General features: G+C 38.1%; 1 protein-coding gene across 3 annotated transcripts; it reads right to left on the bottom strand.

The window, feature by feature from the left end:
* Positions 1-3,185: 3,185 nt before the first annotated feature.
* Positions 3,186-9,716, bottom strand: si:ch211-121a2.4 (transmembrane protein 205). 3 transcript variants are annotated; one of them, XR_009394897.1, is made up of 6 exons: positions 9,504-9,716; positions 7,985-8,209; positions 6,502-6,665; positions 5,274-5,613; positions 4,609-4,679; positions 3,186-4,350 (listed from the first exon to the last, which is right to left on the bottom strand). XR_009394897.1 is itself a non-coding variant. In XM_059340944.1 (5 exons), exons 2-4 carry the CDS (start codon positions 8,082-8,084, stop codon positions 5,311-5,313), a joined length of 567 nt encoding a protein of 188 aa, XP_059196927.1. In that variant the 5' UTR covers positions 8,085-8,209; positions 9,504-9,716; the 3' UTR covers positions 3,186-3,633; positions 5,274-5,310. The 3 variants fall into 3 exon arrangements, 1 of the variants encoding a protein (XP_059196927.1); XR_009394898.1 differs by having other exon boundaries at positions 3,186-3,633; XM_059340944.1 differs by lacking the exon at positions 4,609-4,679 and having other exon boundaries at positions 3,186-3,633.
* Positions 9,717-10,823: the final 1,107 nt, after the last annotated feature.

Genomic DNA, 10,823 nt, shown 5'->3' with positions numbered 1-10,823 from the left:
TACTGTACCAACATGGGCTGAAAGGCCACTCTGCCAGGAAGAAGACATTACTACAAAAGAAACATAAAAAAGCCAGATTACAGTTTGCAAATGCACACAGGGACAAAGACCTTAATTTTTGTTCTGACAAAACTCTAATCTGTCTTTTTTATGTTGCAGTGGGGCCGCGGATGCGCAATACGCTGCAAAGGCACGCATGCGCAGTACTCGACCTGAAAAGTAAAAAAAAAAATGTAAAGACATTTTTTTTTTACATTTTTTATAAAAAAAGAATTTAAAAAAAAGTTACAAAAAAGTTTTTAAAAAATAGTTTAAAAAAATAGTTTTGAAAAAAGGAAAGTAAAAAGGACAGTGGTGGAAGAAGTATTCAGATCCTTTACTTCAGTAAAAGTACTAATACTACACTGTGAAATGACTCCACTCCGCTCATTTGAACTACCTAATAAACTCTTAAGTGGTTTAATTTATAAAAAATGGGTAATAATTTTAAATGTATCATGTTTTTCATTGTAAATCTTGACCTGAAAAGTAACTAAAGCTGTCAGCTAAATGTAGAGGAGTAAAAAGTACAATATGTTGAATGATTTGTGATATGTGCCTCTTTTGTGTGTGTGTATGAGGACTCTATACTGCAAACAAAATCTACCTCTGGGTACAAATAAACAAAATAACATAGATAAAAAGATTTTTAAAAAACATGATAATGATAATGAATTTCATTGCCTTAAGTCTTTTGGTCTGGGCACAGTGCCAAATATTAAATTAGACTGCCACCAGAGCGCCACCTAGGGGCCGACCAATAAAATCTTCAAGGGTTATCCTCAGGAGGGCATTGACAATAAGTATACCAAGTTTGGTGTTAATCCGACCAACCGATTTGGAGATATAAAATACTTCAATTTAAAGAGCGCCACCTAGTGGTCATCGGCCAAAATTTTGCACAGAGCCTCAGGGGCTCATGGGGAAGTAGGATCTTGAGTTTCATGTCATTCAGACACACCAATGTGGAGATATGCAACACTTCGTGTTTTGTGTTGATAATAGCGCCACCTGCAGGAAGTTGTTATTTAATAACTTGAGTATTCTTTGGGTTCACAAAATTCTTTTAATAACTTTTTGTTATGAGGGTCCATAGATGCTGTGTGCAAAGTTTGATGCAAAACGATGAAATTGCCAAGGAGTTCGAAAAAGTAGGTTTACGACATTTCGCGAATTTTCGGGGAAAAAAACTCTAGGCGAAAATGGGCGTGGCCTATATTACGAGATTCATTTATATTTAAAGTTTCATGAGTTTTGGGGTATGTTCAGGCAGTGAAAAATGCAATCATTTGGGAAGAAGAAAACAAACAAACAAAAAATCATTTGAAATACAATAGGGACCTCGCAGGTCGTTGCCTGCCTGATATAGATAAACAGATATATTTAGATGGATAGATTACTTTATTCATCCCCGGAGGGAAATTAGGTTGTCATTGCAGTCCGGTATTTGAATACAATGGAATAAAATACTGAGGTACAAAAATAAGAATAGGACAAGGACACTTCAAAAACACAAGATAAGTAAATAAGGTGCAGTGGCAGGATGGTGGTAATGATGTATCTATATATCCATGACAACCATAGATATAGATAGATATAGCTACATAGATAATGATTAATATATATAGATATATTTGTATGTATAGATATATTGATATGGTATAGATACATAGATATAGATAGATAGCAATTTATATAAAATATGCACAAAAAGTAAGAAAATTTGTTTGGTAGATTATCTTCTTTGCTAAAAAATGTATTCCATTGAAAGTCTGTTTATTTCCCTTTTAAACAGAACCATATTTGTGTGATGAGCAGCAGAGTTTGTGGGTTGTGCCCATGAAAAAAAAAAAGCCAAATCTTCTCAGAAACTGCCAAACAGATTTTCTTTGCTGTTGCTATTGACTCTTGCTTTGAGCTTCTGGTTCCCCCTGTGAGCCCTGCTGCTACTTCAAGCTGGTGTTCTGCAAAACTAAGTTGTGGCATTCTTTGGAGTGAGCTTCAGTACCATCTGCAGTCTGAAGGCCAAGCTCCATATACCGAGGTGTCAGAGAGACAGGGTCTGGAGGCTTGTCATCACTGGAGGCAATCTCAATGCAGAGAGATATTGAGATGAAATTCTGCAACCAGTAGGGATCCCATATCTCCACAGTCTGGGACCTAACTGAAATAGAAATGTAAAGCCTGGTACAACCAAAGGTACATTTGTTTGGATAAATATAATAACAAAAATAGCTGATAAGAGTTTAATTGAAGAGCTGACATCTACACATTTAACATGGTTTTCTTAATTACCAAAATCATTATCAATAAAACCATGTTAAACATCTAGATATCAGCTCTTCAATTAAACTCTTATCAGCTATTGTTATATTTGTCCAAACAAATGTACCTTTAGTTTCACCAGGCATTAAAATGAGAAAAAAAAAAAAGCTCTTATTCTTTTCTCTTCTTTTCTTCAACATATAGCACTCCATTAGCGATGACAGTCAGCTCTTGAAGTTATGTACTTACTTGATTCCTATGGTGTTTGTCTAGTACCATCAGTTTGAATGCACTTATTGTAAGTCGCTTTGGACAAAAGCATCTGCTAAATGACATGTAATGTAATGTAACAAGAAACTGAATAAAACAAGGTGGTCTAATCATTTTTTCCATGACTGTATAAGATAGGAGAAAAACATTAACATAGTAGATAATAGCTAAATATTCAGACTTAAACTACTATTGCACAAGTGACAAATAATAAATAAAGGTGTGAGGTGTAAACATGATTTAAAGTGCTCTACTGTATTATCCATCAAGTAGCATTCTTATTAGTGATTTTATTCATATTTCTGTGTGTTTTTTTTAATCCATCAAGCGTCTCTAATATAAGTGCTGCATGATTCAAAAGTCTGTAACTGGCTGTTTTACTATCAGCTGGTGATAAACTTTAGTGGAGCAATGGTTCCCCCTTCTGTCACATCAGACTCAACACGACATCACAGCAGAGCAACGTTTTTTCTCACCACCAGGCGTCTCAGCTGCATGGAGCCAATCTACAGATTAGATTATATACTGTTTACTCTAAATACATGTAAAAAACTTCACGCTGAAAGTCAAACTTCCAACCTTCAAATACTACAAATGAATGGAGATGAAACTCAAAGAGAACATGTTTTAATACAAATACAAACACATTAAAACATCGTAGATACAAACCCACTGCCCTCAGGCTCATGACCTCTGACCTCACTGGTTTTCAGGCGACTTATATTCACTATTACATAAGACACATCAACAACACATTAATTCATTAAAAATAAGAAATAGGAACAAATATCCACAGATGTTTGGTAAAATGGCTCTTCTAAAATTAAGAAGTGCAGCTTTTTGCAGAAAACAGTCAAATGATTTCCCCTCAAATGTGATTTTACATCAATTTAAAGGTAATATTGCATTGTTTTTGTGAGATATGGGCATTTATTATTGAATAAGCACCGTCATCAGTCCAGTCTAAACAAAGAAAAAAAAAAAAAAAAAAAAAGTGTTTTTACTTCAGTCCTCAGCTGCCGCTCCCTCATTATGGAGGTGCTGTTGAATCTGAAGGCACTTTGGTTTAACAGACAAACACAAAGTAGAAGAACACAAGAGAGAAGAGTTTCATAAAACCATCAAAGATCTCTGCACACAAAGATATTTAACCCTCTGAACCCCAACAACGAGCTATTTCAGGGAGTTTTACTCTCTGCCCTTTCATTTCACTGTAATATATAAAATCTCTATAAATCTATAAGTCCTGCAGCTCTATGGAATCACCACAATCATGGCGAGAAGTGGAAACAACTCAAACATGTCTTTGTGCAGAATAACGCAGTTAGAATGACAGAAATCAGAAAAATAAAGGAAAGACAAGTTGAATTTCTGTGCTTATTTATTTTTTAAAACTTGGAATAAAATGGAATTTATATATAAACACTTTTCCAAGTGCCCATAAGTGTCCTGAATGTTGTAAAATGACAGTTTTCTCCACATATTGAAGTATTGTCTTTCTACAATAAACGTGTATTTTGAGGCGCTCTTTTAAACAAAACCCACTCTCGTTGGGGTTCAGAAGGTTAAACTTGGACTAAAAACAGCTCTGGTAACCTGAGAAGTGCAATAAAACTCAAAAAATGAGTTGGCTTAAATTCCAATCATGGCTGCATAATTTCCCCGCGGCTGTTTGAACACATTCACACGGACATTCCGAACACAGAGGAGTAAAGAAACAAAGCAGAAGTGAACAGACAGGTCGGGCTGAGGCAGGTAACCAGTCATACGGGGAAGCTGCAGAGAAATCAATCAGGTCAAAAAACCGAAACAAACAGAGCCCCTGAGAGGGTTTCCCTTTCAACTACACATGCAAAAGTTTACATACATTTAAATAAGGGACTCTTAGGCACATTTAGGGACATTTAGACCCACATCATGTCAGCAACAACTCTTATCTCTCTCATTACTGCTCCAACCTGCTGCACCACAATAAATCTGATCATAGTGACATTACTTCACTTGAGTTTACGTCGTGATAAAAACAGGACGAACCTGTGAAACGGCGAATATTCAGACAGCACCCAAACAGGACCAGCAGGACTCACTGACTTTCTTTGGCTTCTCTACAAAAAATAAAGTGCAGCACGTTAACTGTTAAAGTGTCATTCATACTGCAACGTTTTCTAAAAAACATCCCTCATGTTTTATGTTCCTGAACGGCCTCAGACTCACTGGGTGAAAGGTGAGAAATTAGTCACTGCAGCAACACATTTACCTCCCGGCAACCTTCAGACAAAACAAAAACTAGAGCAAAAGTCTGAGCATTCATTAAAGGACGAGAGCCCGATGGTATCTGTTCTCCGATATGCACGGATATTATATAAAAAAATGTATGTTGAACTAATGGGATCAATGCTCTTTATTTATTTATTATGGGTTTTTTCTCACTATTATCATTTTCATTATTATGATTAAATGCCCTATTCCCTGGGTTTTACTGTTGAAAAACCAATTAAGAGATCTTTAAAAAAAGAAATCAGCCTTCTCAGTACCTTTGCAAAATAAAATCAGTAAATAAAATCCAAAGAGAAGATCTAATTTCATTTCAAGTTTAAAAAACACGCTATCTGCCCCAATATTTGACAACATATCGGGCTCTAACAAGAACAAGGCTCAGAGCTTTTTATCTTTGGAAAGACTTTAAATATATAACTTACTGCATTGATACAGAAACGGGAGTAGAGATGTGAGGGTCTAGAGCGTGCCGAGGTTCTCGGCCATGTAGCAGAGGCTGTAGAAGTTGCACCCGATGCAGCAGAGGTTACAGAGCGAGGAGAGCAGCCGGTAGAGCCACAGCCGCCCGCTCAGGTGTCGGTACTTCACGTCCGTCTCACACAGCTTGGCGTACGCCTCGCGGTTGGACGACTGGCCGATGTCCTGGCCGAGCCCGCACGCCTGCTCGATCAGGTGCATGTCGGCCATGATCTCTGACGTCATCTGGCCGAACCATTGAGCGTTGACCGCCGCCACCGTCACCGACACGAAGAAGATGAAGATCTGGAGGAGGAGAGTAGATATTAACCTGCTGAAACAAACTCATGTGATCGTAATACACAGTTTGTCATATAAAGAAACTGTAGAAACAGACTTTAAATTTGGAATTTGAACTTTCCAACAGTCCTTAAAGGGATCAGAGGTTTTAAACATTTCCTTTTCAAGCTTTAAATTGTCTTATTTCTGTCAGAATCACTTTATTCTATGTCTCATTTAAAATGTTGCCAAAAATCCACCGTTTATCGTAGAAAGAAACTGTAAAAACAGGCATTATCGTCAGAATTTTAACTTTCCGACAGTCCTTGAACAGATCAGAGGTTACAAAAGTTTCTGTTAGAAAAAAGGGACCAAAACGAAGATTAAATTTGTGACATTTCTGTCAGAATCTCTTCATTCTACATGTGTCATTTAAAACGTGTCCAAAAATAAAGTTTTTGCACTAACCAGATCCTGTTAAAAACATTACATTCTGGAAAAAAAAAATCACTGAAAATCTGTTTACACAGAGCAGAGAGGAGAGGACAGGAGAGGCTGTTTACACAGAGCAGAGAGAAGAGGACAGGAGATGCTAGAAACATGACAATACTTAAATATGTACAATATGTGGAAACAATTTGACATCACAAAGTTGAGAAATTCAACTTGCTTATTTATTTTTTTCTGGTTTCTGTCATTCTAACTGTGTTATTCTGCACAAAGACATATTTGAGTTGTTCCCACTTCTAGCCATGATTGTGCTGATTCCATAGAGCTGCAGGACTTATAGATTTATAGAGATTTTATATATTGCAGTGAAATACAAGAACACAGAGAGGAGAATGTAGAAAAAGCAAAAAACGATCTGAATCAGCTCGTTGGGGTTCAGTTCTTTAAAGTTGTTTCAGGACTCACCTGGAAAGCTTCTCTGTCGTCCAGCAGGTCGGCGGGATGATACACAGCGTAGATGGTGAGGTTGAGGAAGGCGCAGGCTGAGCCCAGGTGGAGGTAGAACGGGACGAGGCGGCTCTGGATGAAGCCGTACGTGTGTCTGTTCAGATGGTTGTCCATCACAAAGCCTGAGCACAAAACACAATGACTCGTTACTAGGCCTGTCACGATGGTCAATATATCGACTTATCGTTCGATTTATATAAAATGGGTGCGATAGTTTTTGTGGACTCGATAATTCTTATTTACATAAGCAAACAACATTTTCGCCAGTCGCACTGCTTCTGTCTCTCTCCTGTCACTCAGCCTGCTCTCTGTGGGAGGCACGGCACACACACACACACACACACACACACACACACACACACACACACACACACACACACACACACACACACACACACACACACACACACACACACACACACACACACACACACACACACACACACACACACACACACACACACACACACACACACACACACACACACACACACACACACACACACACACACACACACACACACACACACACACACACGCGCACGCATACGCTAGTGATTGTGTTACTCGAAGTTAAGTTTCACGACGCCTGCACAACTCCAGAAAGTTTGGTGAAATAAAAGGAATTGGTGCCAAAGCCAGTGTGGTGTGGGAACGATTTGGATTTCATTGTTCAGCTCAGCAGCTCTACAACAACTGCGGCCGCCGTCGCTAACTGCACAGCGTCCGCCGCTTATTGTAAACAAACCAGCATGCTAACTGTACACGTGGTGTCTACTGTTGATTGTAAATTAAACGGCGTCGCCAACTGTGTACAGAGTGTCCGGTGCTTGTTGTAAACAAACGGAGGTCGTTAAGTGAACACATACTTCTGCAGCAAATACAAACTGTACTGCTACAGAGCTAACTGTTAGCCCGTTAGCACTGACTGTCCTGCCTCTTAAAGGAGCCAGGCCTCTCTTATAGTGGACGCATTATAACGCAGACTTTTTGTGCCATTTCAGTAAAACTGAAACAGTTGTTTATATATTATTTATAATATACAATATTATAATATTTATCTCTGTTAATTTCTGTTAACAGAGCCTGAGAGTCTATTTTATTTGCTTTGATTGTAGTTTATTTATTTATGTTTTATTTATCTAGGATTTTTTAATATTTATTTTTCACATTTAAATTCCAATGTTTAATATTCTTGAGATTTAAAAATTCATTGCTGTGGAAAAAGGTGACCTCAACAATACCATCGTTTATCGTGATAGTTTCAGGGAAAATATATCGTCCTAAAAATGTGTTATCGTGACAGGCCTACTCGTCAAACACTGCAGGGAATCTGCTGGTTCTCATGTCATGTTTGTGTTGTGCAACATCCCTGCCACCACCTGAGCTCCTGACTTTGTGTGTGTGTGTGTGTGTGTGTGTGTGTTTTTGTGGTACTAACTTGAAATGAAGGTTACCCAGATCTGCATCCCCCAGTAGGTGGAGAGCAGCAGCAGCTGCAGCAGCTTGACGGTGAACGTGGGCTCGTCATCAGTGGACATCTTCCTCCTCAGCCTCTCTGCTCTGCTGCAGCCTCCAAACACACCACACACACACACACACACACACCCTGCAGCAGCTTCCTTCTGCTCACCTGGAGGCCACCTGATACTCCACCCGAGTGCCTCTGCAAACATACCAAAGGGTGCGACGACATATAGAGAGTTAAGTGAAAGTTAAACGCAGTGACTTACTGAAACTCACCCACACCTTTAGATAAGCTCCATACTGTGAATCTGTGCAGCACAGTGTGCAGACTTCTGTCAGACCAACAAGGAAATACACTGCAGGTGTGCACAACCCATTAATATTCACTACTAACACAGATATTAAAAGCAGCTTAAACTCAAGGTCTGCAGGGTAAAGACAAAGAACAGTGCTCAACTGTTCAACTACAAAAAAAAAAAACAGTGTTACAGATTAACGAGTGAACAGGTTATGTGGTTGAAAGGTGAAGTGGCTGAAACTTGGTTTCGGTTTCTTTAAAGGATTGTCAAAAATGCACCATTTATTTTTGAGAAATAAACTGTAAAAACAGGTATTATTGTCAGAATTTGAATTTTCTAATGGTTGAACAGATCATTGGTTATGAAAGTTTCCACTATAAAAAGTGACCAAAATGTGTCTTAAAATGTTGATATTTGTATAAGAATGTCTTTATTCTACATGTGTCATTTAAAATAAAGCGTTTGCACTAACCAGATCCTGTTAAAAACATTAAATTCTGCTCATCAGAGACACTGTGAAGACATGATTGATTCTACTGAGACCAACAGTCACGTGACAAATATTCACTGAAAATCTTTTTACACAGACCAGAGAGGAGAGGACAGGAGAGGTGGTAACATGACAATACTGGAGAAAACTGATTTTTATAAAATTCATGACACTTGTGGGCACTTTGAAAAGTGTTTAGATAAAAATTACATTTTTCTGATTTCTGTCATTCTAGCTGTGTTATTCTGCACAAAGAAGGTTTGAATTCTTCCCACTTCTAGCCATGATTGTGCTGATTCCATAGAGCTGCAGGACTTATAGATTTATAGAGATTTTATATATTGCATTGAAATACAAGGACACAGAGAGGAAAGTTTAAGCTGCTCGGTCAGAGGGTTTATCTGTAACTGGCAGCAGTAAATCCTCAAAGTCACCTTTACCAAAACGAGTTACTTGGTAAGATCGCGCCAGATATCAGCTAACTGTTTGTACTAAACTTTGTAACAAGGTAAAAACTTATGTAACAGTGAGTAGCAGCTAGCTGAAGTTAACTTAGCGAAAGTTAGCTTCATTTAGGAAACTTTGACAGTAGGTGCAGTCCTCGCCGTCATCTTTACAATCTGAAATAAAGCAGCTATAACAATATTAATCTGAGCCAGGCTGTGTGGTGTGCAGACACATTGTAGCTCTGAATGTAAACTTACCTGCTGGTTTTAGCTAACAAGCTGCGAACTCGCTCTTCAAGTCCCAGTGAAGGAGAAGAAGAGGGCGGTGACAGTTCAGTGTGCTCTGGAGAATAAAACCCTCTTCAAACAGACTCCACTTGGTTCCTCCGAAGCCTTCAGGTGAATCCTCGCTCTGCTCCAGGTTATAAAAGCCGTATACTGAGAGAAAAGTCGCTCCTCAGCAGCAGGGGCGCAGCAAGGAGATCTGGAGCGTTATATAAGCTCTCTGTGGGCCCCTCCCACCTAGGCCCCGCCCCCCGATGAAGGGGAACCAATCAGCTCTCTCCTTTGACTGTTGAATGAATTCAGTTTGTTAGTAAACAGAAAAATGTCTAAAATCTGCCAACAGGGTGAAGAGACACAACTAGCTTTTAAAATCAACGTGCTATTCTACGGTATTTTTGGCATTTTTTTTGGACAAACCACACTTTGACTTTTTTTAAAACTTTTTTTGGACATACTATACTATGGCGTTTGTTTGTTTTTTACATAAATTAATGTAGTGTTTTCTTGATATCTTTGGACATACTGTACTATAACATTGATCAATGTGATATTCTTCTGTGTTTTTGGTCTTCTTGGACAAATGGACATTTTTATTTAAATTACTTTTTCAACATAGTATACTCTTGGGGGGTTTGGGTTTTTTCCCCCAATTTTTGTACAAACTATAATATGGTGTTTTTAAAATATAAATGGACATGCTACACAATTGGCATTTTTGTATAAACTACACTTTGACCGTTTTCTTTTATTTTTTTCCCACATACTATACTTTGGAGGGTTTTTTTTCAATTTTTGGACATACTATAATATGCTGTTTTTATATTTTATACTCATCCTTTCCCATCCAATCAGTATCCAGCCCAGTAGAAACCCTGAGTCACCAATTGTGTTCATATCTCATCTTCCTGACTAATGTGCAATTGTACAGCATTTTTTTGGCAAACTACAAAATTACCGGTTTTTGACATTTTGTCATTCTATAGCATGGGTTTTTTTTTCTTGTCTTTTGGACATATTATAATATGGTGTTTTCTTGATATTTTTGAACAAACTACACTATTACCATGACACAACATGTCATTCAACACACTATACTATGGCATTTTTTTGAATTTTTGGACATATACTACAATATGGTATGTCCAAAAATCTGAGCAGTTGGAAGGCATGGCTAAAGTTAACGCTAGTCTGCATGCCCCCAAACAAATTAAGATCTGGATATTCTTATTTTTTTAAGGATCTGTTAAGAAGGCTACAGAACAGAACAGATAAATGTGTTTGTTTTCTCAAGGT

Source organism: Centropristis striata, chromosome 9, assembly GCF_030273125.1.
Source record: "Centropristis striata isolate RG_2023a ecotype Rhode Island chromosome 9, C.striata_1.0, whole genome shotgun sequence".
Taxonomy (NCBI): Eukaryota; Metazoa; Chordata; class Actinopteri; order Perciformes; family Serranidae; genus Centropristis; species Centropristis striata.
Note: the sequence above shows the minus strand (reverse complement) of the source record. Positions and strands in the feature narration are given on the sequence as shown.

What these genes read in the sequence shown, in the direction of transcription:
- si:ch211-121a2.4 (XM_059340944.1), bottom strand. Translation starts at nt 8,084, where the DNA reads ATGTCCACTGATGACGAGCCCACGTTCACCGTCAAGCTGCTGCAGCTG. An exon ending in CTGGGTAACCTTCATTTCAA is followed by an intron (nt 6,666 to 7,984) that starts GTTAGTACCACA and finishes TTTTGTGCTCAG; the next exon opens with GCTTTGTGATGGACAACCAT. An exon ending in ACGACAGAGAAGCTTTCCAG is followed by an intron (nt 5,614 to 6,501) that starts GTGAGTCCTGAA and finishes CTCCTCCTCCAG; the next exon opens with ATCTTCATCTTCTTCGTGTC.